The sequence below is a fragment of the Heliangelus exortis genome, chromosome 25 (genome assembly GCF_036169615.1).
Source record: "Heliangelus exortis chromosome 25, bHelExo1.hap1, whole genome shotgun sequence".
Taxonomy (NCBI): domain Eukaryota; kingdom Metazoa; phylum Chordata; class Aves; order Apodiformes; family Trochilidae; genus Heliangelus; species Heliangelus exortis.
The window spans coordinates 4,812,711-4,839,293 of NC_092446.1; the positions used below are offsets into that span (position 1 = coordinate 4,812,711).

Here is a 26,583-nt window from a genome sequence, read left to right on the forward strand (position 1 = left end):
AAATGGGTTAATTTGTCAGTGTGAAGGCTTTGAGCATTTGTGTCCTTGCTGGAACAGGGTAGGGAGCACTGAGGCTCTTGTTCTGCTGCAAATGTGTTTGGCTCTGGATGCTGGGTGCATCCCCAGGGCACCTGGGGTGTCCTGGTACTTAGAGCTGGGTCTGAACTTGGGCTGAACTCCTGCTCTACCTGAGCCTCAAGGTGTGGCCACGGGCAAGGTCCCCAGGGCAAACCAGTGTCTCCAGTATCCCCAGGAGTAGGGATGTCTTGGAAGAGCAATTAGCTGAAACACATGGGTGTTGGTTGTTGTGTGGAGCAAGATAAATAACAACACAGCTGGGTAGCCAAGCCATAAAATATCCTGTGTAGATAATTACATGGTAGAGGGATGCACCGAGAAAGGATGATTGATTGCTGGACTGGGAGAGGAGGAGATGGAAAAATGGGTGTAAAGGAGATGGCAGGAGGCTTTTTCTTTTCAATGGAGTCATCTCTCACCCGTGTAACTCACAGCAAGAAAAAAACCCCACTCAAGTCAACACACACCCACATGTGTACACAGTTGGCAAATTTTGTAAAAATCCTGTTAAAACCTGAGAATAACTTTATAAATAAAAACTTTGCTGCCTTGAGGTTCAGCACTGAGGAGGAAAGCAGGAGGTGTGAAGCCTCCCTGCTTGGGCAGCACTTAGCTAGGTGACAGGGATTAAACCTGGCTTAAACCAGGGTAGTCTGGGGGTTGTGTGGATGGGTGTTTAACCAGAGAGAACCTCTTGCCATCACCCCCTCTCTGCTTGTCCCTGAGCTTGCATCCCACTGCCTGCCAAGTGATCACTGAGGGCCAGGGGTGGGGGGTGGAAGGGGTCCCTGTGAGGACTGTGCCCATGGTAGGGGGTTGCAGGGCTCCTGGTAGAGAGATGAGCTAGGAGGAGGTTTCTGGGCACAGCTGGGGGATTAGCAGGGTTGATTTAGAGTGGCAAAATGGAGAGGAAATGGAAAGAAGAGAGAACTTAGAGTGCGACGTCTGTGCACACAGTGAAATAATGCGCTGGGAGAAAGTGTGATGCTGGGAACTCAGGAGAGGTCTCTTCTCCTGAAGCCAATCTCCTGGGCTCCTCAATCTTCTCCCCCAAGCAGCCTTGCAGCAGCAGGATGTCACCTTGGGAGCTCCCTCCTGAGGTCCCAGCTGATCCCTGAGATTCTGCTGCCATCCCAGTGCAGGTCACTGGAAATGATCCCGTACTGGAGAGGCAGGAGATTCCTCCTGTCCCCCGGTGTGTGTGCACTATTGGCAGAGATTAATTTATTGTTAAAGAGCTCTCCTGGATTCCATTAAGGGAACTGCTAAGGCACATAACAAATTTGCTGACCTGGTTCAGGCTGTTTGCTTGTCAGTCAAACTAATGCACCCTGGCACTTCCCAGGGTAATTTGCTGCCTGGGTTAAGCCAGCCTTGCTGCCACCACACCTTAGACATCATGTTTCTTAAAAACTAACGTTTGTGTACATGGATTTGTAACATCCCCCAGAAATCTGCAGGCTTTCTGCACTTCAGAGGCTCCAGAAGTGAGGAGGAGCTTGAACAACAGAAAAAAAAAAAAAAAAAAAAGCCAAACCAAACCAAAAATACCAAAAAACAACCAGACCAAAACAAGTTTGAGTCTCAGAACTGTCCCCTGTGCACAGGGGGGGGGGGGTGGTCAGCACACATCCCAGCCACCGTTTCTGGTTAAATATTTGCACTGCCTCTGCACAGCTGAGGTCATCTCGATAAATGCCTCTAATCTCTTCATCTGTCTCTTCCTTTTAGAAGGTTGACTGAACATCTCGATCCTGAGCTTCAGCAGAAAGAGGAGGTGCATCCAGTGAGTCTGCTGGGAGCAATTAGTACAGAGGAGTTTGGTCTTAATTTGTTGCAGGGGGAGGGGGAAAAAAAGAAAAGATCAAAAGGGAATTTTTCCTTCACTACAGGAAAAGCAGAAATAACAGCTGTGAAATAGGAGGGGGAAAGAGCTATTTCTGGTATTCAGATAAATCAGATGTTTAAGGAGCAGCAATCCACAGGGATGCAGGTTGATCCATGTCAGGATTGTAGGGTTGGAGTAGGGAGGTGGGAGCAGTGAGGATGCAGCAGCTCCCTGGGTGGTTTGACCTATTCCCAGCGACTGTCCAGCTGGTCCTGTGGCTGCAGGGGCTTCCTACCATGGGAAAAAAAATAATTCTGAGAGAATTTCATCAAAACTCCTTGCTCCCAACCTCGTGCTGCTTGCACATGTGGGCTACATCAAAGCACCCAGGAACTACTCAGGGCTCCACTAAGTGCAGAGAGAGTTCTTCCCACCCAGTGCAGGAATCCACAGGGATCTGCTCCTCCCTGCTGCCTCTCCTGGAGCTCCCAGTGACAACCCTTAGCAGAGATCCCTGTGGGACAGGTCACCCCTGTGCCTCCCATCTCCTGTTCCTAGGAGCAGGAACCTCCTCTCCTCCTCTTGCCCCAAGGGTTGGTGCTGCATGCAGGAGTTGGGGTGGTTGATTTTGGTGACTTCAGAGGAGTCCATTGCACCCCAAGGTCTGGGTGCTGTCTCCTGCCCATGGGAGCTGAGCTGAGCCCACCCTGAGGCTTCTTGCTGGGGGACTTTGTAGTAACCATCCGTGTACACATCTAGTGCAACGGGGGAAGAGGGGCTGGTAAGAGGATAATATCCTACAAAATACTGACAGTATAAATTGGGCATTATTAAGATATGCCAATAGAATGAGTACGTTTAATTTTTATGTGTTGGAAAAGGAAAAAAATTACCATTATCATGCAAAGGACCTTCTGAATTCTCTCCTCATGCCCCTTTCTGTGCTCAGCCCGAGCTGATGGTCCCTCTGAGAGCTTCATGGGCACAGGATCTACAGCCCAGAGCTGTACCCCAACATTTATCCCTGGTGTTTAGGCTGTCTGCCCTCCCACCCCATCCATTCCACCCCCAGGCAGTGCCATGCAGACACCGGGACCTATTTACTTGATGAATTCTGCTGGTTGTTATTTGAGGGATCGGACAGGCTCGGTGCTTTCGGGAGATTAATTTTTGATTTATCGTGGGCAACCATGATTTATTCTGATCCTTCCCCAGGGAAAACACAGGGCTGTAAATATTTGAAATGCCGTTGGCTGGTGACAAGAAGCATTGCTGGATGGTAACGGGGTGGATGGGAGATGGAAATCATAGCAGCCTTTCCACTGAATTACTTAGAGGCAGCTCCAAATGTCTGTTGGTCTGTTTGAAGGGAGGCAGAGGGAAAGAAACCTCGCCACATGTTAAATTGTTATCTTATTAACTGAGACGACGTTCTCGGCTTTCTCCGTTTGCCCTCGGAGGAGCTGCTGGTGCTGATTGCGATGAATTGAATTTCAAAGCGTGCTGCAGCCTCGCTAAGAGCACATCGAGCTCCCCGGTGAGAAGTAGAGGCAGCTAATAGGAACTGCATTTAAACCAGGCAAATAACCCAACAGAACCCCCCCGGCAAGGGGCTGGTGGAGCTCTTCAGCTTCTGTCTGAGATCTTAAAGTGCTTTAGAGCAGGGGGGGAGCATCCCGCTGGCCCCATCTCCTGAGTGCAGCGAGGCCAATCAAGAGGTCGTTTAAGGAACAAGTAGCAGAGGTAGGAGAAGCCTTTGGGTCTCCGGAGATATTGGTGAGTGTCCTGGCCACCGGGTCCAGCTGCTTCTCCAGAGTGTCAAAGGGGCTTGGTGTTAATGACCTCTAAGCCAAACTCTCTGTTGCCAAGGAGATGCCCCAAAATTTCCTTATGTGACCCCTGCTTGAGCTGTACTTTGCTCTGACTCCAGCTGCTGGGGCAGAAACCTGAGGCTCCCAGAGTGGTCCCAAGCCACGAGCCTGAAGTGCTGCCACCAATGAGAATGAGAATGCCTGCTGGTGCCTTCTTGGTGCTCTGCTTTCCTGACGATGTGAGGAACCAGATCAAAGAGAAGCCAGATACAGATTCTGGGGGGAAGGGGGAGAGCAAAACCAAACAGTGGATCCTGCTAAGTTATGCAAAATATGCAAATCGATTTCTTTCTTTAAAGACCCATTTGGTGCCCCTCTCGCAGTTCAGATGATTGAAAGAAATTCAGAAATTGGGGTTTCATTAGGATCCCTCTTTTTCTCTCTTTACACACAAGAATGATGCCGGTGATGGCAGCCCTGAAGGAGATTTGGGTCACGGCTCTTTCCCAGCATCCCAAGCCCTCCCGTGACCTGCGGGCACCCAGAGACTACCGGAGGGGCCAGTTGGAAATTTGAGAGCATCCCTTTTAGTAGTTTTAGAGATTTCCCATGGATTCTTCCTTCTCCTCTGCTGCAGAAACATTCCCAGCTCCCCCAGCCCTGTGTCTTAGCAGAGCACTAACCAGAAGCAATTCCTCCCATCCCAGCTGCCTCCTGTGCTTCCTCATAAACTTAGTGGTGGGTGAAGATGCAGAACACACAGGGCTTGGGAGGAACCTCCTGTTCCTGTGCCCTCTGTTCACTCGACTGCAAATTCCTTTGCTCATTTTCCATCAGTGCTTTGAGATCCTCAGCCCACGACTTTGAGGACCTTCTTTACCCCTGTGTATGAGCTTTGTGATGCCTGTCAGTAGGGCATGGTGTCCACCAGCACCCAAACCCGAGGATGCTGGCAGAGGGTGCAGCATCATCCCATCCATCCTTGGCACCCAGCATGGGGAGGGCCCCATGCCAGAGTCTGAGTGGTGACTCCCTTCCTCTATTTTTTTTTTTTTTTCCTTTTTGCCTGAACAGCAAATAAAATCTTTGCCTCTTGCTGTTAAATTGGAAAGAAAGAAAATCCAGAAACCCCAGAACAAAACACTCCCCTCCCCAACCTAACAATAAGTATCTTGGAGGAAAAAAAAAAACCCAAACAACTGGAGCGTTGAAGATAAAAGAATGGCTGTTAAATGAAAATGTTGAGGCAGAAAGGCATTAGACAGCACTAGTAATTGTTAATTTGTACTCAGATTTAGTATGAAAGGGCTTTTATTACTTCAAATATGCATTTATTCTGGTTTCCCATTTGGAGCAGTAACATGCAGATGAGCTTTCAAACCCCCGAGGGATTGGGTAAAATAAAAACTAAAAAATAAATCCTTTAATGGATTTTCAAGTCCCGAGTACCAGCAACCACTTTTTTATTATTATTATATTTTTATTTTTGGGTGTTAATGTTTCAAGCAATCCATAGTGCAATTACAGCAGCACCAGGGCTGAACTCCTTAGGGAGGGGAAGAGACCAACAGTGGGGGCTGAGTCCTGGAAGCCCAACTGGGGGGTCCTGGGCTGTTGTTTGTAGTACAGGGAAAGCAGAGCCAGCACCAAAAAGCCAAGCTATGGGTTTCCAGGAGTTTGGGGGAAACCCCCCACGATCTCGTGCTCTACACACCCAAGTCAGGAAAAAAAGAAATCCCAATTCCTTCTGTTCTGTCATAGGTGGGGATTGTGGGTGTGGTGACAGTAATTTGTTTGTGTGGGAGCAACAGGAACCAACCCAGCAACACCAAATCCCAGTCCCTATGACTCCAGGGCCATTGCTCCACATCTACCAGTTGGGTTTTGGTTCTCATCCTTGCCTACCCCAATATTCCCTGCCCACCCCAATCATCCTCACCTGCACCAGCAAAGGCAGAAGGGAGCCCTGGGTGTTCCTCATGGTGATGCAGTTGAGATTTTCTCCCTCTCTTTTTTTTTTTTTTTTCTCCTGGGAGAAATATTTTGGTTTAGATGGGAATTGATTCAGGGGAATCTGACAGATGAATACTATAAACAAGATCAAATGGGTTTATGACTGTTGTCCCTTCTAGCTTGATAATCAATGAGATTATCAAGGGGAGAGATGCTGGAGAAGCAAAGCAGGGGGGTCGACATCAGCAAAAGGAAAAAGGAAAGTTCAGTGCAGGCAGCATGGGATGCTCACAGTCACCCCTGAGCTGTGTGCAGGCTGGAAAATTATTTCATTTCCTGACTTCACCTGGAGCTGGGTGAATCCTGGCACAAACCCCCCACCCCTTTGGGGCTGCAATTGGTGAGATCTGTGTGCAAGGATGGGACACCCCACCCCCCAGTAGCTGTTTTCCTGCTTCCACTTTGTGTCTCTTGCTGATGACTTCTTTAGCACCTGCACTCCCCACCTCCGGGATGGGCCCTGCTTGCTCCAGGGACATGGGTGACATGGGTGACATGGGTGACATGGGTGACATGGGTGACATGGGTGACATGGGTGCTGGGAGAGCCCCCCACCAGCTTTGGTGCCTTCATAAGCTCAGGCAGTGGCAGGTGAGTGGCAGCTGTGTGTGTCCTGCAGCTTTATGATCTGTGATTCTCTCTGAAGGACAGTTGGTCTGGTTTGGGTTTTTTTGTTTTTTCTTGCAAGTTTGTGGCAGAGGCTCCCAGCGGGTGGGTTTTACTGCTGGAATTGCAGGGCTGGGACAGCCTCCTCTCAGTCTGCTTCATTAACAAGTAATCACTTTCTCTCCAACCCAGATCCGGGTTGTGTGTGCTTCTCATCTCAATTTTCTTCATCTCAGGGAGAGCTTTGCTGTGCAGAGCTGGGAATCATGAAAAAACAAAAAGCCCACCCCTCCCCAGCCCCATCCCAGTTTGGTTTCTTTGATCTGGAGGAGTTTCATCGTGTTAGGTCTCACAGAGCCCCGAGGTGAGCTGAAGAATTGGTCTCTGGAGGATGCAGGCAGGGACACCCATTCCAGGGTGGGCAGCTCTTTAGGACCATAAAGCCCAAGATGTAAAGATTGAAGCACCAAGAAAAGCATTGAGCTGTGCCACAGGAGAGGTTTAGGTTGATTACTAGGAAAAAATTCTTTACTGAGAGTGGTGAGGCAATGGAATGGGCTGCCAGGGAGGTGATGGAGTCACCATCCCTGGAGGTGTTCAGGAAGCACTTGGATGTGGTGCTTCAGGGGTTGCTTTAGGATGGGGGTTGGATTATGGTTGGACTCAGTAATCTTGGAGGTCTTTTCCAACCCTCATGATTCCATAAAACCTTTTCAGTCCTACACACTCCGTGCTGCTCAGGATCCCCCCAAGATCCTGATCAGGAAATCTCCACTGCTCAGGATCACCCCAAGCCCCCTCTCGTGCTCTGTTGAACACCACCACCACCTTTTAATTCACATTCACACGGACAGTGTGCAGTCTGCAGACAAGAGTCTCATGTTAATATCCCAGGAGAAGATCAGACACCCAGGATGGTGCCTCCCAGCCTCCAAAACCCAGCAGGTAATCCCACCCTTCACACTTGCCCAGCACTGGAGCTCAGGGAGCCCAGGAGCACCAGGGCTGGGTCACCAAACCCCTGGCCCCACCATCAGCATCCATCCCCAAGCTTAGCTGGCAATAAACCCTTCGGATGCACTAAGCTTGTAAGGATCGATTCCCTTCACAGGATCAACAAAGCAATTTGCTGTCTGGGTCTTGTTCTGTTGTGAATAATAATCAGCTGGGGAAACTTGGCCTCTGTAACACCTCCTTCACTGGAAATCTGGAAACCATCAGGGACTGAGGTAGTTGGTAAAGGCCTGGAAAGGAGGGAAGGGAATCCCAGCCACAGATTGTCAGCATCATCTTCTGATATATCCAATCCATGAAGAGCTGCTGCAGGCAAACAGAGGGCACTAATTTGGGGGGTTCTGCAGAAGGGTGGGGCAGAACAGGCAGAGCTGGTTCCTAGGAGAGCACAGGACACCCCTGGGGTTGCTTCAGTGCTTGGCTGGCATCTTATTTTGTGTGGAGCTGCTTCCCCACGGGGCCCACGCAGGGCAGGGGATGCAGAGCTGCATGGGGCAGGACATCTGCAGCTCTGGGAAACAAGAATAAATTCCCAAGGTGTCTCAGGGTCCTCTCCACAATGTTGTGCCTCCATCAGTTCCTTTGTGGCTGCGTGGAGCTCAGCTTTTTCCATCTCCCCAGGCTTTCTCTCCATGCACAACCCACCCTTCGGATTGGTGTTATTCTCCAATGGAGTAGGAGGAAGGACCCACACACGTACCAAACTGTGCACATTCCCAAGGCCAACCATAAGAGCCCTGCCCAAGAGCCAGAGGAGGCCCTCTCAGCTCTCTCTGCCAGCAGCATTTTGTCCCTTTTGCTCCCTGGAGTGTTTTCTGCAAAGCAACATCAGTCCATTAACATTGAACCCCAGCCCTCCTTCCCCTTAGCAACAGCATCAATATTTATGATGTGTAGCTAATGCAGTCTACTTATATGATTTCTAGGATTTCAGGTGGGAATTCTTTGTACAAAAGCCCTCAATTACCTTTTAGTGCAGGACACTGCTGTTCACCTGCACAACAAACCTTCCAGAGCTGCCACCTTTCTGCTACAAACTGTTCCGTGCTGACGAGCCCCAGCCTGCAGCTGCTGCTCCATCAAGAGTAATTTAAATGGGAATAGAGGTACCAGAAACCTATCTAATACTAATGGCTCTGCTTAGCCAGGTTTCTGGAAGTGTCTGAAATGGATTGAGCCTATTGATTAGCCAACCAATAACCTATTTGCAGGCTCTGGTGAGAGCTCTGCAGCTCTGTTCCAGGCAAACAAGATGGAATGAGTGTTGAGTATCCTCAGGGTTGGCTTTATGTGCCTCTTGCCTGAGGAAGCTGTTTGCAAGCCTGTGACAGGTCTGTGCCAGGACATGACAAAGAGCTTGGAGGCAGATGGGTGGTGATGGAGGGACACATGCTGCAGATAAAACTTTGGGCTTTGGCTGTTACATAGAGATAACATTATAGGACTGATGAATGGTAGGTGTTAAGGAATTAGTCAGGGCTTGAAATATTGTGGTGAGCACCAAGGAGGGTGATGCTGCCTGTGAGATCACTGACAAAGGCAGGGTGCAGGAGTTCCTGGGTCATGGGTGGAGATACAGCAGCTCGTGAGGATGTAAATCTGTGCAAAAACCTGCTGAACCTTCCCTGGGCTCTTCTCCACACTCCACGAGGATGTGGGGACGTGGCAGCTCTGTGATGCTGTGGTTCCCTGCATCCTGCTGCTGCTGCTCAGTGAGGGTTTCAGTTTTTGAAGGGAGTGACTGAAAGGACATTCATCCTCCCTGGCAGCACAGCCTTTCTGCAGAGGGGGATCTGCTTCATCTCATTGCCTGGCTAAGGAGGGCAGGGGGAAATTTGTCTGTCTTTTTTTCTTTTTCATATAAATAGGAAAGGCAGCAAAAGCAGTGCTTCCAAGTCAAGCAAAACATGTTGTGAGTAGTGATTGAGTTCCCTGTGCTTTGTCTCTGCTCAGACACAGCCATTTACCGAAGGAAGCCAAATCCTCTGTGTGACCCAGCACACTTCCTATGACTCCTTCCCTCTTTCCTTGCTGTCCCTGGCATAAACTTTCTGTGCATCTCCAACCTGGCCTTTCCCTGTTGTCCCTTGCATCTGCTCTCATCTCTGGACTCACTAATTCATCTGAGGCTTGTACAGTCCCAGAGTTTGCCACCAATATCCAGGAGAGAGCTGTGTGCACACACCAGTTGGACCTCCCTCTCCCATCCCTGGGTATAAGGCAGCTGGTGTGGGAGGGATGGCCCAAATGCTAAGAAACCCTGTCAGGTTCCCAGCTTGGAGGTTTCTTTCACATCACATCCTTCAAACTCAAAAATTTCTCCCTGCTTCAACCAAGCCCTTGCCCTTTTCTGCCTGGGGCACCTGCCAGCCAAAGCTTGGAGTGCTCGTTGTTAAAAAGAATTGACTGATGATGCCTCTCTTTTAATTAAAAGCTTGGCATTTGCAAATCAAAAATATCCACACAGGGATTATTACTGCCCTGCTATTTTAAATAATAGTTGTTAATTATTAATTATTCATGATTAATGAATGTTTTGCACATCGAAATGTCATCCAGATAACCCTGTAAAATCATTGGCTATAAGAGAGAGATATCTTAGGCTGGCAGTGAAAGCCTTTGGTTGGACTTGGTCTCAGAGGTCTTTTCCAATGTCAACGAGTCTCTGATTCTTGCGGGGCTCCTGTGGAAATGGAGCAGGTCTCAACTAATCCATGACCAAACTTGTCACCACGGGAGCAAAAGGGTTTGTTCTTTGGATGTGCTGCTAATTCTGCTGCTCCAGCAAAACCAGGAACCCCATTTTGTTCCTGCTGGACTTTTGGAGGCTGCCTGGATCCCCCTCGAGTGACAAAACTGCCTTCAGAGGGGCTGCAGGTGGCAGACAGGGACAGAAGGGAGAACTGCACCTTTGGTCCTTGAGACAAGCGTGGTGACATTAGAAGCCAGCCTGTAATTTAGCTGAGCCCTAAAACACCCATCAGGGAACAGGGGGGAGGGTTGGGGCTCAAGGGTGCTCGGTGTGGCACAGCCCTCTTGGCTTGGCTCTATAAAGGGAATATATTGCAGGATTTCTCACCTAGCTTTTTTTTTTGTTTGTTTCAGTGCTTGCACACTGTCCTGTTCGCTCCTTCCTCCTGCCTAGCAAGTGCCTTGGCAACAGAAATTGGTGGTTTGCTGCGATCTAGTGGTGTAGCACATAGAGCAGGTTCGTGGTCTTCACTTCAGTATGGAAATAGGCTCCCAGAGGGTTTTCCTAGGCTCTGGGCTAAGTGATCCGTGTGTTTCCGTGCTCTGGGCTAACAACTCCTCCATCAAATTAAAAAACCCCAAAGCAATGTACATTATTTTTTGGAATAAGTGTAGAAGATGGATGCTGCACAAGATACGTGAGGCAGGAATGTGTTCCAGGCAGTAAAATCATTTAAATTTCATATTTGGATAGTGTTGGGAGTTTTAGGCTTTATGATGAGGCCATATTCCTGACTCCTTGCACAAGAAGCAGCTGCCTCATGTTACAAATCAAGGTGACCCTGAGGAGCCAGGAGGGATTGACATAATTCAGTTTTCCCTCAAAATATCTCATTTGCTTTCATCTTTTCCCACCCTCTTGTGCAAAACAGGAGGTGTGACAGGGAAGGTGCTGTTGAGCACAAGTGATGATCCCAGGGGGAAGAATGCTGGGGAAAAGCTGTCTGGATGCTTGGATATGTCATCTTGAAATCTGCCTGGGAAGAGAAGTATCAGAGCAAAGCTTTGCTCACATTGAACTGCTAAATATTTCATGGTAAGTTGGTGTTAGACACAGGAGTCTCGTGGAGTGCCTGGAGCTGTGACACAGAGGACTCAGTGCCTGGGGGGGGAGCTGGTGCCAGGCTGGTCCCCTCGGGGCTGATAGCACCCCCGGGCCCCCAAACATCCTTCCCCACTGCCAGCATCCCACACAGCAGCTCCTGGACTAGGTCTGGAACCATGAGCCTGGGGCTGTGTGGTCTCCAGAGGAATCTGACCGGAGCAGAGAGGGGGAATTAGATGAAATTTTTAAGGAAACAACTGCTTTGGGCTGCTGTTTTGCAAAGGCTTCCTAAGGCAAGTTGACCTGCTGGTTTGGGGGCAAAAATATCAATATTTTGGAGCGGACGTACTTGATGATGCATTTGTGCAGGCTAAGAATAATCCCCGTTAACAGGGAAACCCCTTTTGTTGTAGCAGCAGATGGCAGCAGCGGATAAGAAACGGCTGGGATGGGATGGACGCTCCTGAGCATCCACCACAAACCTCTCCGGGGAGGGGGAGGGACAGGGGATGTGGGGACTGGAGTCGGGTGGTGTCGGAGGAGTTGGTGGTGGTTTGTGTTTTTCTGTGGGTGGGTTTTCTTTGGTTGTTGTTGTTTGTTTTGGTTTGGTTTGTTTGGTTTGGTTTTGTTTTCTCCATCCTTCTGCAGCTTCAGAGGGCTGGCGTTGCTGGCAAGAGGGATCCGAAGCCTCGGGAGTTGAAAACTCCTGAATCCTGTGCTGTGCGGTCACAGTGGCTTGGTTGATGCAGGAGGTTGGTGTTTAAATGCTGGTTTTGAATCCTCTGCTTCAATACTGAATAAAACTGCAGGTGAATTACAAGGAAAGACACCTCTGCCTGTTCTCTTCCCACAGCACCAGCAACAATCTTTAATACAACAAGCTTTAGTACAAAAAACCTCGAACAGTCGACACCTCTGTGGCATTTGTTCTGAAAGTTTTATTTAAAGCAATAAAATATTTTAGAGTTTTTACTTCTTAGCTTTACTCTAAATGCTTCCAAAATAACGTTTCCTGAAATAAATGGTGATTGAGAGATATCAAGCTGTGCCACCTTCAAACTCCACAGTAACTGACATGAATATTGCTCTGGCTTTCCCTCCTACAGGGACGTAGGATGCAAGAGTTAAGGAGTGTCTTTGGGATACAGGCTGCCCTTCCATTCCCAAGGCACCTAAAGCCTGTTTTGCAAAGCCAAATAGGTGGCTGAAACAGATCACACATCAGAACCCCGTGGCCAGGAATGATGTTCCTTTGTCCCTGGAGTGTTTTTTAAAGCACTAAGGTATTCTGGGTTTTTTTTAACTTCTCAACACCATCCTAAAGGCTTCCAACACCACGTTTTCTGAAATGTGTGATGGAAGAGAGATAAGAAGCTATGACAACTTTGTCCTGGTTTGGGTCAGGATAAAGGTAATTTTCTGTCTTGTACATTTCCTTTCAGCTAAGTTTCTTCTCAGTAACTACCCTTGCTGAAATTAACAGCAAGTTTCTCCAACAGTGAGAAACGCTTGGTGTTCACATTTACTGCGAGAGACTGGTGTGCAGAACCAAGGACACTGCTCAGTTCTGAGGAAAATTTTGCCCTCTGGAAGGAGGAAAGGAATAAAGAGGTCACACCTCAGCCCTCCTTTAGGGAGGAATGGACAAGATAGATGGCTAAAATTGACCAGAGTATTTGATCCCATACATGTTACACTCAGTAAAAACTTGAGGGATCACGACGGTCAGAGCCTTCCTTCTTTGCCTGTGTCCTGATTCACTTTGGTATCCTGGTAGTATTCTGTCTGTTCATTGGCCTGTAGTCCTGATCCATGTCTGTGTGTTCCTGCCTCCATCTCCCTGCTGCTGCCAGTCGACTCCAGGATTCCAGCCTGGACTTTCCCAGGGCTGCCCTGTAGCCTTGCTTGATACGTGAGAATACTGGGGGAAAGGGGGAAATGAACGTGGTACCAATTTTCCTGTATATTTGTATGTATTTAATAATTTTTCCTTTTTACTATTACTGTTTCATTAAATCTGTGTAGTTTAGTTTCCAACCCATGTCTCTCTCCCTTATTCTCTTCCCTTATATGAGAGGGGAGGGGGGATTAATAGAGAGCACGGGTCATTTGGTTTAATTGCCAGGCCAGTGTTAAACCTTGACAAATTTATTGGCACCCAACGTGGGGCCTGAGCTAATTAGGTCAAGCCCAGTTCAAATTTTGGCTAATCCACCTGAATAGTTTAAATTCCAGCTCCAGTAGGAAGATACTAATATGGTTTTGCTGAGTGTGTCAGACCTTTTTGGAAATTTCACAGGGTTGGAGATTAAACAAGTTGTGCCATACCTTTGATACTCAGGGCATGTGGAATGTGTCTTTTTAGCAGGGACTAGTGTTAATATGTGGTTTATTTTGGGTAAGTGCTGCTTGTGATATGGTCTGCAATACTAATACACAGTGCAGTACACGGTGCAGTGGTGTTTCATACATGGAGTAAAAACTTTGCTGGTAATTACATTTTCAGCTTTAACTTGAGGAATTTTACCACTCTTGGGGTGTGTTCACGGGATGCTAGTCATGCTTATTATGGTTTTGATTCTTGTGCTTGCTGTGGTCAATGTTTGTCAGACGTGCCTATGTATTCTCATATATTGGTGAGGAGTAAGACAGCTACAATTAGGGGAATGACCACACCTCATAAAGAGAGCACTGCTATTGCTGCCTCTGCTGCCCCTTCCTGCCCCCCTCACGCACAGACACAACTCTGATACCAGTGAGCATTGCCAGTGTGTCTGCTACAGCTGCAGCTGCTGTCTCTACCCCCACAGACACTACTGGTGTTGAGAAAATGAGCCCTGCTGCTGCTGCTGGTGCAGACACCACAGCCTCTCTCCCTCAGCCCACACAGCTACTTGTTGGCTCTGTGACTAGGAGAAAAGAGAAACGATAGAAACCAGAAATTAGCCTTAGCCCTTCAAAGTCTGAACAAGATGACCAGGTAATAGAGGAGACAGAGGATACTGCCTCTCCTCACAGAGCAGCTAAAGCAGACTCTAAAAGCAAAGTCAGCTGAGGAGGACTCAGACTCAGAATCTGCTCAGTCCTATTCCATGAGGGACTTGGGTACTCTGAGAAAGGACTTTGGCCATGTTTCAGGTGAACCATTTCTCACTTGGTTACTCCGATGCTGGAATGACAGGGCTGCTACCATAACATTAACTCAGAGAGAAGCCAGGCAGCTGGGATCCCTGGCCAGAGATGCAGGTATTCATTGGGCATTTTGGGAAAAGGTTGGAGCCACCAGCCTATGGAGATGACTCTTGTCAGCTGTAAGGGAGAGATATCCCTATAAAGAGGGAATAGACTGCCCACAGATCAAAGCCCTCACACTTGAAAAGCCTGTCAGGGATCTGGAAGAATTGGCTGTACGAGATGTGATCTATACTGATGAAACCATTGAAGATCCTTATCCCATGCCATGCTCTAAGCCTGTGAGGCAAAGGTCTGTGCATGCTGCACCACCACCTTTTAACCATACACTATCAGTAATGCTATGGGTTCCTGGAGAATTGGAAGGAATTGTGGGTGATGTGATTAAAAGAGCATGAGAACATGAAGATGCTGTCATGGCTCCTTGTTGGGCCTGGGTCTCATCTATAAAGGGAACAGCTGAGAAACTGCATTTACCCTTCTTTCCTCAAACAGGAGGATGCTGCATTGCAGCCATTAAGAGGAAACACCATTCTGTGAGACTGAATAAAGAAAAACAGAATTTACTAAGAAGAATCCATGGACACTCCTGTGGTAGTGTGGAGAGGACATGAAAAAGTGGGATCAGAAACCTACTGCTGTCCTAAAGAAATGAGTATGAAAGTTGCTGAGTAAGGTGAATGCAAAAGAAGTCTGATCCAAATGTGCAGGTGACTCAAGATCCCTGTACATCAGGTGTGAGTACTGGGGGTGCAAACCCCATTAATGCACATACTGACAATGTTGTATGTGCTCAGGCTTAGAGGTGCCCTGCCTCCAGCCAGGTGGAGGAGAGGGACAATGAAACTTACTGGACCACATGGATTCGATGGCCTGGCACATTAAAGTCACAAAAGAATAAAGCCTTGGTGGATGCTGGTGCACAGTGCACACCAATGCCACCTAATCAGAAGGGGACAGAATCCGTCACAATTTCTGGAGTGACGGGGGGATACAAAGAACTGAGTATAGTGAAGGCTGATTTGAAGGAAGGCTGATTCCTCACCGGAATAAAGTGGCATAAACACCAGATAGTGAGTGGTCCAGATGCTCCGTGCATCCTTAGCATAGACTGCCTTAAGGGAGGTGACTTCAGGGACCCGAAAGAGTTCAGGTAGTCCTTTGGTATTGCAGCTATAAAGGTTGAGAATACAGAATGGCTGCATGGTTGGTTTGGCCTTTCAGAAAAATCTTTGTAGTGGGGTTGCTGAAAACTAAAAACAAGCAGGTGCCAATTGCTACTTCAATAGTGCCTCGACGACAATATCACACCAATAGAGATGCTGTGATCCCTCTTCACTAGTTAATCTGGCAACTAGAGAGACAAGGAGTGATAAGCAGGAGTCACTCACCCTTCAATATGACCACTGGAAAAGCCTAATGGAGAGTGGTGGGAGACAGTCAAAATATAGGTATGGGGAGGCCTGCAAATTGACCTTATCACGCTGCCTCCAACCTGCCAGGGTAAGTCCTGTGTGCTTACATTGGTGAAACCAAGTACAGGATGGCTGGAACATACCCTGTGCCTCATGCCACAGCCAGGAACACCATCCTGGGCCAAGAGAAAGAAGCCTTGTGGAGACATGGTAAACCATAAAGAACTGAGTCAGATAATTGAACTAATTTTTAAAACAGTCTCATAAGTAGCGGGGCCAAAGAGCATTGTATTGAGTGCATATACCATATCCCCTATCATGCACCAGCCTTAGGGAAAATGGAAAGGTACAATGGACTAACTTAAAGGCAATGGGTAGTGGATAAAAAACTGGGATAAGCACTTGGTAAAAGACACCTTGTTAACACCAGGGGTTCTATAAATGGAACTGTTCCTGCTCAGTCAGATATTCTACACACAGTAGATGGGGACAAAGTGCCTGTGGTGCATGAAAAAAAATCTGCTAGGGAAAACAGTTTGGGTTTTTCCTGCCTCGGGCATAAGGCAAACACATTCTTGTGGTTTCTTTTACTTGATGGCCTGGATACACTTGGTTGGTGATGATGGAAGATGGAGAAGCGCAATGCGTACTACGATGGAATCTAAAACTGGGTGAGAATACCTCGTTTTCTTGTATAGCTTAATCAGTAGAGCATGGAATTTCAGGGACTCGTGAACTTGTATCCCACATTAACTTCTGTTACGTGAATTACTGCATAAACTCAGTGTTCTCTGAGTGTTTTTTCAGGATGATTACGTAGTCGTGAAACCAGAACGAGGTTCACCAACTGGCATCCAGTAACTGCCTCGTAGTTAACATCTGCAGCCTGCAAGTTGTAGACCATGGACACGAACTGTGACAGTTGCTCCTTGTTTTAAGAATCTACTACCAGAGATGAACATTTGCAATCATAGATGGAATTATTAGTGGATTTTAGTATGGAAAGTAATAATTTCTCTATATGTGTATTTAGTGACAGGAGATAGTAATGACGGAACATGATGCAAATGGTATGAAATAAGGGGTGGAATGTCCTGGTTTTGGCCAGAATAAAGGTAATTTTCTGTCTTGTACCTTTCCTTTCAGCTAAGTTTCTTGTCAGTAGCTGAAATTAACAGCAAGTTTCTCCGACAGTGAGAAACACTTGATGTTCATATTTACTGCAAGAACCCAGGATGCTGCTCAATTCTGAGGAAAATTTTGCCCTCCGGAAGGAGGAAAGGAGGAAAGAGGAGACACCTGCAGTGTCACAACTTCCAGTCGACAAAGTAGCTGAGAGGAATGCTATCCCTATGACACTTTGGCACAATAAAGCAAGTAATGCAAACATTATTTCAGGGTTCTCTTTTACGTGGGGCGATGTTACAAGAAGAGTTAAGCAGTGTCTCTGAGCTAGAGGTTTTGTTTCACATCTCAGCATTCCTAAGGCACATTTTGCGTAGCAGAAGACCTAAACTGAGGAGATGTCTGTCAGGGTTTAACACTGGCCCGGCAATTAAACCAAGTAACAGACGCTCTCTATTAATCTCTCTCTCCTCCCTGATAAGAAAGGAGAGAGAATAAGGGAGAGAGACTTATGGGTTGGAAACTAAATTACCCAACTTTAATGAAACAGTAATGATAAATAGGAAAAAATTACTAAATATATACAAATATACAAGAAAATGGATACCACATTCCTCCCCCCTTTCCCCCAATAACTCTCACGTCACCACCGAGGCTGCAGGGCAGCCCTGGGAAAGTCCAGGCTGGACTCCTGGAGTCGGCAGCAGTTGGGAGCTGGAGGCAGGAACACACAGATATGGGCTGGGATGGATCAGGAGCACAGGCAGAGGAACGGACGGGATCCTTCCAGGATGCCAGGTGAAGGAAGGGAGGCAGGAAAGGCAGGAAGGGCAGGCAGCCAGAAGCTGGAAGTAGGAAATCGATGGCTTGGCCCTTGTGATCCCTCAAATTTATACTGAGGATGAGGTATATGGGATGGAATCCTCTGTTTGGTCAATTCTGGCATCTGTCTTGTCCGTTCCTCCCCAAAGGAGGCTGCAGGTGGGACCTCTTGATGTTTTCCTCAGAGCTGAGCAGTGTCCTTGGCTCTGCATACCAGTCTCTAGCAGTAACTCTAAACATCAAGTGTTATCAGTCCTAGAAGCACACACTGTCTGAGAAACTTGCTGTTAATTTCAGCAAGTGCAACTGCTTACAAGAGACCTAGCTAAAAGCAAAAGTACAAGACAGAAAATCACCTTTATCCTGGCCCAAACCAGGACAATGTCAAAAAGAGCTCCCACCTTAGAAACCAGCTGAGAGCAATGCTAGTCCCATATTCCTCTGTCCCTGCAGCCTTTATTTAGCCCTCTAAGATATTTTCTAGTTTTTAGCCTCAGATTCGCTAAATGATTTCAAGATCTTTTTTCTTAAAATAAGTTTAGTTAGGCACGTATAAAGAAAGCTGTGGCACCCTCAAAGCCTAAAGCCGTTGATGTGACTATTCAGGGACTGCCTTTATGTCAGAAGACGTTACAAGCCTTTTGCATTGTCTCTGAGCTGCCGGCACCTTTCGCTTCTAAACGCTCCTAAGGTGTGCTATGTAAAGGAGCAAATCTAAAATGCAGAGCTGGCTGAAACGTCTGCTACATCTGTAACCAGCGACAGGGAGCGTTTCTGATGCTCTAATATTTTCCAGATTTCACTTAGAATCACAGAATCATAGAATTGGCTGGGTTGGAAGGGGCCTCAGAGATCATCAAGTCCAACCCTTGATCCACTACTGCTGCTCAACTACTACTTCTCAACTTCACTCTGAATACATTCCAACGTCGTGCTTCTTGAAAGAAATGCTGCAAGAGAGATAAAAAGCTGTGACACCCTCACATTTTAAAGCAGATGTGACTGTTGTTTCACGATTACCTTCACGTGGGGAGATGGAAAAACAAGTTAAGGAGTGTCTTTCTCATACTGGCTTCCTTTCGCCTCGCAATAGTCCAAAGGGGTTTTGTGTAAAGCAGCAGAGCTAAACCGATTCGGATGCATGAAAAAGATCTCCCACTACCAAACTGGTGCTAGGGATGACAGATACACCCATGCACTTCAGTGCCTGGAACATTTCAAAATGCTGTTCTGTTTCCCAGCTTTTACTTCTCAGCTTCACCCTGAATGCGTTCAGACATCAAGTTTCTTGAAACAGAAGTTGGAGGAGAGAGATAGCAGGCTATGAGACTTTCAAACCTCCAAGCCATAGATGTGAATATTGGTTTGGGCTTCTCCTTTACGAGGGTAGATGTTACACATATTCAAGGTTTGTGGTAAAATGCAAAGCTGTAGGCCACATGTTGGTGGTGCTGTGGGTAGAGTAGCATATGAGGGTTATGGCCAGCAAAAGTTTTCAGTGGTCACTCTTTGCATTTGTTTGCCAGTCCCGCTCATTTGGAGTTTTGTGAGGCCTATTCAGCAAGAGTGCAAAATGGCCGCCGAGGGGTGGTATATTCAAGGTTTTTGGTAAAATGCTAAGCCGTAGGCCAGATGTTGGTGGTGCTGTGTGTAGGGTTACTTGTGAAAGTTAGGGAGGGCAAGATTTTTCAGTGGTCAATCTTTGCATTTGTTTGCCAGTCCCGTTCGTTCGGAGTTTTGGGAGGCCTATGGAGCAACAGTATGAGAGTGTCCAGCGAGGGGTGGTATATTTGAGGTTTTTGGTAAAATGCAAAGCTGTAGGCCACATGTTATTGGTGCTCTTGGTAGTGTGGCATGTTAGGGTTACGGTCAGAAAAAGTTTTCAGTGGTCACTCTTTGCATTTGTTTGCCAGTCCCGTACTCTCGGAGTGTGGGAGGCCTACGGAGCCACAGTGGCAGAGTGGCCGCCAAAGGGTGCTTTATTTGAGGTTTTTGGTAAAATGCAAAGCCGTGAGCCATATATTATTGGTGTTGTTTGTGGAGTAGCACGTGAGGGTAAGGGCCAGTCAAAGTTTTCAGTGGTCACTCTTTGCATTGTTTGGCCAGACCCATTTGTTTGGAGTTTAAGGAGCCCTGTGGAGGAACACTGGGAGGGTGGCCATCGAGGGGTGGTATATTCGAGGTTTCTGGTAAAATGCAAAGCCGTAGGCCAAATGTTGGTGGTGCTCTTGGTAGTGTGGCATGTCAGGGTTAGAGTCTGAAAAAGTTTTAAGTGGTCACTCTTTGCATTTGTTTGCCAGTCCTGTATGTTCGGAGTTTTGGGAGGCCTATGGATCAACACTGGGAGAGTGTCCACTGAGGGGTGGTGTATTCGAGGTTTCTGGTAAAATGCAAAGCTGTAGGCCACATGTTATTGGTGCTCTTGGTAGGGTTCCGTGTGAGGGTCAGGGCCAGCCAAAGTTTTCAGTGGTCACTCTTTGCATTTGTTTCCAGTCCCGTACGCTTGGATTGTGGGAGGCCTATGGAGCTACAGTGGGAGAGTGGCTGCCGAAGGGTGGTATATTTGAGGTTTTTGGTAAAATGCAAAGCCCTAGGCTAAATGTTATTGGTGCTTTGGGTGGAGTAGCATGTAAGGATAAGGGCCAGCAAAAGTTTTCAGTGGTCACTCTTTGCATTTGTTTGCCATTCCCGTTCGTTTGGAGTTTTGGGAGGCCTATGGAGCAAGAGTATAAGAGTGTCTGTCAAGGGGTGTTATACTTGAGGTTTTTTGTAAAATGCAAAGCCGTAGACCAAAATGTTGGTGGTGCTCTTGGTAGTGTGGCATGTTAGGGTTACGGTGAGAAAAAGTTTTCAGTGGTCACTCTTTGCATTTGTTTGCCAGTCCTGTACACTCGGAGTGTGGGAGGCCTACGGAGCCGCAGTGTGAGAGTGGCTGCTGAGGGGTGGTATATTCGAGGTTTTTGGTAAAATGCAGAGCCGTAGGCCAAATGTTCATGGTGGTGTGGATAGGGTAGAGTGTGAGAGTTAGGGCCAGCAAAAGTTTTCAGTGGTCACTCTTTGCATTCTTTGGCCAGTAACGTTCGTTCAGAGTTTTGGAAACTGTCTTGAGTGACAGTGTGAGAGTGGCCACCGAGGGGCAGTATATTCGAGGTTTTTGGTAAAATGCAAAGCCGTAGGCCACATGTTGGTGGTGCTGTGGGTAGGGTGGCATGTGAGGGTTAGGGCCAGCCAAAGTTTTCAGTGGTCACTCTTTGCATTTTTTGGCCCTTTCATCTGGAGTTTTGGGAACTGTCTTGAGCAACAGTGGGAGAGTGGCCGCCAAGCGGTGTGCATATTCGAGGTTTCTGGTGAAAGGGAAAGCCCTAGGCCGAATGTTAGTGGTGCTGTGGGTAAGGTGGACTGTAAGGGTCAGGGCCAGCAAGTTTTCAGTGGTCACTCTTTGTATTAATTTGCCAGTCCCGTTCGTTCAGAATTTTGGGAGGCCTATTGAGCAACAGTACGAGAATGGACGCCGAGGGGTGGTATATTCGAGGTTTTTGGTATATTCGAGGTTTTTGGTAAAATACAAAGCCGTAGGAAAAATATTGCTTTCTACTAAGACAAGAGCCTAGAGAAGACATTTCTTATCACAGACTTTATTCCTTTTAGTGTTATTGTAGCAGAACTGGCACCTTTCAGCTGTTAACTGAAGCTCTGCATGTTCTGCACCTTGTCCTGTGCTCCTCATCGTATCTGACTTTGGACAGTGCATGCAAGATTTTTTATGGCTGTGTCTCAAGGAAAGAAAAGAATGAGATCTATGAGCAAAATGCTATGAGGCGAATCAGGACAGGATGCTGTAATTTAAAAAGCCATTCTATTTTCTGTTTCTTTCAGTGTCCCAGTGTTGAAGTGCCACCCGTATAGGTCCCTTTACGAGGAAGTCAGTGCTTGTAAATGAGATTATTGCCTTCATTGGGTCTGAATACTTCCCAGTGCTGAGACACTCAGACCATGCAGACCACATCCCAGCAGCAGCAGCAGCAGCCTGGCTTGGCTGAGAGGCTGCCAGGCACTGAGTGAACCCACGAGGTGCTTTTCACATGCAAGAGGACAGAAGTCAACCACTGATCAGCAATGAGGCTCATTTATTATCTCACAAGAATTGAATGACTTACACAGCTGCAGTGATGTCAGCTTTGCCCAGGGCCTGAGCTCTGTCTGCGGGCTTCCTGCTGTGTTGGGTGTCAGTGGGAGGATTTGTGATGGAGAGGATGGATTTGGGAGATCCCTGAGCTGCAGGGAGCAAATTTGAGACTGTTCCCAGTGGCCTGTGTCCTCCTGATGGCATCACCCCACAAGGCTGATTTCTATTCCCTCCTTCTACACGATCTGCCCTTAAAACAGGGAAGGGAAAATGCAGCCCACAAGCCAACTATTCTGCATGGAGGACACGAACTCAAGAACTCACAGCTTCTTTGGGGGCAGTGAGGGAGCCAGACCCCGTTTCCAGTGCCCTGACCAGAAGCCCAGTGGCTGTACCTGGAGCACCCAGGGTGCAGCAGCATGCAGAGGTGGAGGGAGCCATGAAGGTGGAAGGAGCCTGGTGTTCCCTTGGGCATCCTGAACAGGCACTACAGAGTGACTTAAGGCAAAGCATGTACCTTTCTCCAGGCATGGGTTTGGATTTGGCTGTCTTGGGCTTCAAAGACCCTTTGTTAGTCATGCTGGGCCAGATGAAAGGAGGGGCTGAGCATCCCTAGCTCGTGGTATAATTTGAAAGTGGGGGTCCTCTCCAACCCATGAGGCTCCCAGTGGATGGAGTGAAGCCTCCCAAAATGGAGGTGACCCAAACCTCAGGTGCACACATGGATACACTGCTTTTATCCCACTTGGCTCTTCCAGTCAATGGTGTGGGCCAGACACAAGCCCATTTCCAGGGCTCTGTGGGACCTGTGGAGGACCCTAAAGGACAAGACCTGAGTTCTCTATGGGTGTCCATGTCATTGCAGCTGCCCATTTCCTTGTATTTCTGCCACAGAGCAATGGTTTTGGCTGTCTGAGATGTCTCTGCCTTGGCTTTGCTTCAGGCTCCTGCCAGCTTGTGATGCTGTAGGATGATGAGGGTCTCCCTGACCCATCTCCTGAGCTGGTGGGGCTCTCTCCCAGGCAGACCCTAAGCAGGGGAACGCTCCCACAGGGGGTTTCTCTCCTCCCATGGCCAGCCCTGAGTATCTGGGGCTCAGCCAGAGCCCTTCCAGGTGCGTGGCAGCTGGCAGAGAGGTGCTGGTTGCCCAGGCAGATATGATGGGGGGTGAGGGTAGATGGGTTGTACTGGTGCTTTACATGGAGCAGCCTGCTGTCACCTTGCTGGCCACCCAGCACTGGAGCTGGCCCTCAGTGTGTGCTGTGGGGCTGTTCAGCTACTCAGAGGGGGTTTATAAGTGGGATGTGTAGGGAGGTGTGGGTGGGGAGGGGAAGAAGGATATCCGGAGGCTGCTGCCAGCTGGGTCTTGACTCTTGGAAGTGATCAGCACCTCACTGTCATTGAGGCAGGGACAATGCTCAGAAAAACCCCTCTCCTTCCTTCTGGTGCCCACCCTTTGCTGGCAGGGGACAAGTGTCATGGAGGGGAAGCTGTAGCTGTCGAGGATGGGGTGAACTCCCAGGGACTCGGGTGTCTCAAATATGTGGTCGATGTCAGAGAAGCTCACCAGAGCCTGGGTGGAGTCATAGGAGCTTTGCTCCATGTCATCACCCCCACAGGACTGGGGGTATCTCCCCTTGTCCTGCCCCTTCTGCCTCAGCAGGCGGAGGTCATCTCTGAAGTGAGGGTTGAAAAGCAGGTAGAGCAAGGGGTTGAGGCAGGCGGGCAGGGGCAGGACCACAAGGAGGACAGATTTGATGACCTCGGGGGTGATGAGGAAGAGATTGAGTGTGGAGGAGAAGGTGAGGAAGGCCACCGGGCAGTAGAGGAGGCAGTTGGTGAAGATCAGCCAGGCCACATGCTTGACCATGGCGCAGTCCCAGACAGCACTGAACTCCCCCTTCAGCAGGCTGCAGTAGAATCGGATGTAGGTGCTCATGATAGTCAGGAAGCAGAGCATGTTTGTCATCACCAAGGCTACAGTGAAGCCCAGAGTGGCAGGTTTCCCACCTGGGATAGGATACGGAAGGCACAGAGGGGATGCTCCGTATTCCCCGATGGAGAAGAGAGGCAGAGTGGCAGCCCCAGAGGACAGCAGCAGGCAGCAGAAGGCAGCAGCCTTGACCTTGCCTAAGGAGGGTGACTTCCCGTAGCTCCGCACACAGGAGAAGGAAAGGCTGCACTGGAGGGCAGCCAGGGTCAGCAGGAAGATGGCAGCCTCGGAGGCAAACACCGAGAGGAACCCCGTCACCCTGCAGCCTGTGCCCCTCTCCCACCTGGCACCGTATTTGGCAAAGTGTCCATAAGTCAGGGCATCCACCAGGGCCAGCATGGTGCAGTAGGTGCCCGTCAGCATGTTGGCTCCAGCTATGGAGCCAATGATGAACTTGACTGGGGAGAGGTAGCTGGGAGAGGCAAAGACAGCCAGAATAACCAGCCCATTGCACAGCACTGAGACCAGAACGATGACCCAGACTCCCAGGCGGATGACCCAGCTCTCAAACAAGTTATCACAAGGCTTGAAGGGACCTGGAAGAAAACAAAGACAAAGTTACACCAAGAATGTCCCTCTCTGCTCTGAAGGTGCTGCCTGGAGCAGTGTCCAGGGCCCAGCCCTCTCTTGGCTCCACCAGACCTTTGCCTCTTGAATCCTCAGGGCTGAAAGGGAGAATTCAATGTTTTCTGCACTCCTGGCTCTGTCTCAGCTCCCCTGGGCTCCTGTCCCCACACCAGGATGCCTCTGGCATGCTAACCAGGGCCTTCTCTCAGGTCTTGTCCAGGGCAGAAGTGAGGTTCAGGGAGAGCTCATATGCAAAATGGGAGAGATATTGAATGCACCAGAGCTCCTGAAGTCTAAACTGAAAGATTATCAGGGTCTGGCATTGCCACCCCATGACCGTGTGCATGGTAAAACCTCTTGGCTATGTCCCACCTGCCCTACACTGTTCAGTGGATCAGAATCTGAGTTCAGGGTGAGCCTTTGTCCAACTCATGACCATAATGCTCAACATGTCTGCAGGACTCTGACCCCACAAACCCTCCTGACAAACTGGAATCTGGGCCATTATCTGCTCCTTCCTATGGTACCCCCTGGGAACTTGGAGTTCATGGGGTGAAGATGTGAGAGATTGCAGGATTCTGCACCCAGCTCTAACATTGCCCAGCTCTGCCACACTCAAGACCTTGGCTGAGATGTGTCTTAGTGTTTTGCAGGAATGATCTCTGCATGAAGGGGAAGGCCAAAATGAGACTGAGTGTTAGAGCAGGGGAGAGAAACAGCAGATGCAGAGGGATCTGGGGTGGCAGGGAGGGACAGAGGGACCTGGGCTAGGAGAATGTGGGAGGATATCAGGAGAAAGAATGGTGGAGGATGGGCATGGGCAGAAGGAGGGAAGGTCATGCAGTGGGTGAAAGGGGGACTGGTGGTGGATGTTGTTTGTTGAAGGAGAAAGAAAGAGCAAGGAGGGAGTGCAATGAGCTGGGAGGGGGTTGTTAGTTACAGTGAGGGGCTCAGGGTGAGTCCTCAGCAAATACAGAAACGGGACAGGCCAAGTTTTAGTTAGTAGATAGAAAGGAAATGAGGAAACTGAAAAAAAAAATTGTTGAGCTCAAAGTGTGGGGGGGCAAGGTCTTTGGCTGACTTTGCTCAGAGCCAACATGTCTGTCCCCAGGCCATGCCCTCCACTAAAATCTTGTTTTTTTCTTGTCTCTTTTGCAGCAAACTCAATGGGAAAAGTGGCAAAAGCTCCTTTCCTGCCAGTGTTCTGCAGCTGGCTGGACAAAGCCAGACCTCTCCAGCCTCCAGCTGTGCTTGTGTGAGCTGAGAACAGGGTCAAAATCAGAAGGCAGCTTCTTCATCTTCCAGTGCCCCCTTGGCATGTTTTTGATGAAAGGGAAGTGGCTGGGTGCAGTCCAGCACTTCCCTTCACTCCTTTTCTCAGGAAACAGACTGAAGTCCCCCTTCAGTTTGCAGAGCTCCAAGTATCAGGAGATCAAGGACAAGGTCATGTCATGCAATATTCTGGTCTGGCTGGGATAAAGCAAGGTCTAAGTCTTGCAGGGGAACAGGAATTTCTTGAGAGCCAAAGTGTGACTGAGTGCAGGTTGGTGGATGGAGGAATTCATAATACCTGGGACTCCTGGTCAGGGATACCATGACCTCTCCTTATAGGAGGGCAGCTACAACTGCTTAGGACCAGGAAGTTCCTCCCTTGTTCCCTGTTTGGCCAAAGCCCAAACATTTAAGTTTCTAATTTGCACATCCAGGAGATGCTGCAGGAATGGTTGTGGGAGCTGTGAGACTTAAAGAAGCCCAAAGCTGTGTTCCAAGAGTTTCCCTGGCAGCTCACCAGGGCTTGGTGTGCACTGAATAGTGGGGTGCATCTTTGATTCCTCGAGGCCCAGCTGGAGGTCATCTGCATCCAGTTCATCTGGGGAGAAAACAAGAAAAGGTGCTCAGAGAAGAAGGAGCAGGGCCACGGGGACCAGCTGGGCTAGGAGCTTTTCTCACTCTGTCTGCCCTCAACACAGACCTTCCCAGCCAATTCCCAGACCACAAGTTCAAAGTGGTTGCTGGTGTCCACTTTGTCCCCTGCAGTCACTGCTGTAGAGGGAGAAGGTTTTATAAACGTTGCTGTGTTGCAGGACAGCCAAACCACTTGTCTTTAAGTTACTCTCAATATTTAAAATATAGCCCCAGACCCCAGAGTTGTGTGACTGCAGATCCCTTCTCCCAGCATGTGTTGTTAAAAATAAAG

At 48.6% G+C, this 26,583-nt stretch overlaps 1 protein-coding gene across 1 annotated transcript in view; it reads right to left on the reverse strand.

Annotated features, from left to right (window-relative positions):
- Positions 1-21,807: 21,807 nt before the first annotated feature.
- Positions 21,808-26,583, reverse strand: part of LGR6 (leucine rich repeat containing G protein-coupled receptor 6) — a 109,404-nt gene continuing 104,628 nt past the window's right edge. The window contains exons 17-18 of the mRNA XM_071768649.1: positions 26,176-26,256; positions 21,808-24,355 (exon numbers count right to left, since the gene is read on the reverse strand). Coding sequence (XP_071624750.1) covers positions 23,118-24,355; positions 26,176-26,256 — 1,319 coding nt within the window. The 3' untranslated portion in view covers positions 21,808-23,117. The remainder of the gene's footprint in view (positions 24,356-26,175; positions 26,257-26,583) is intronic.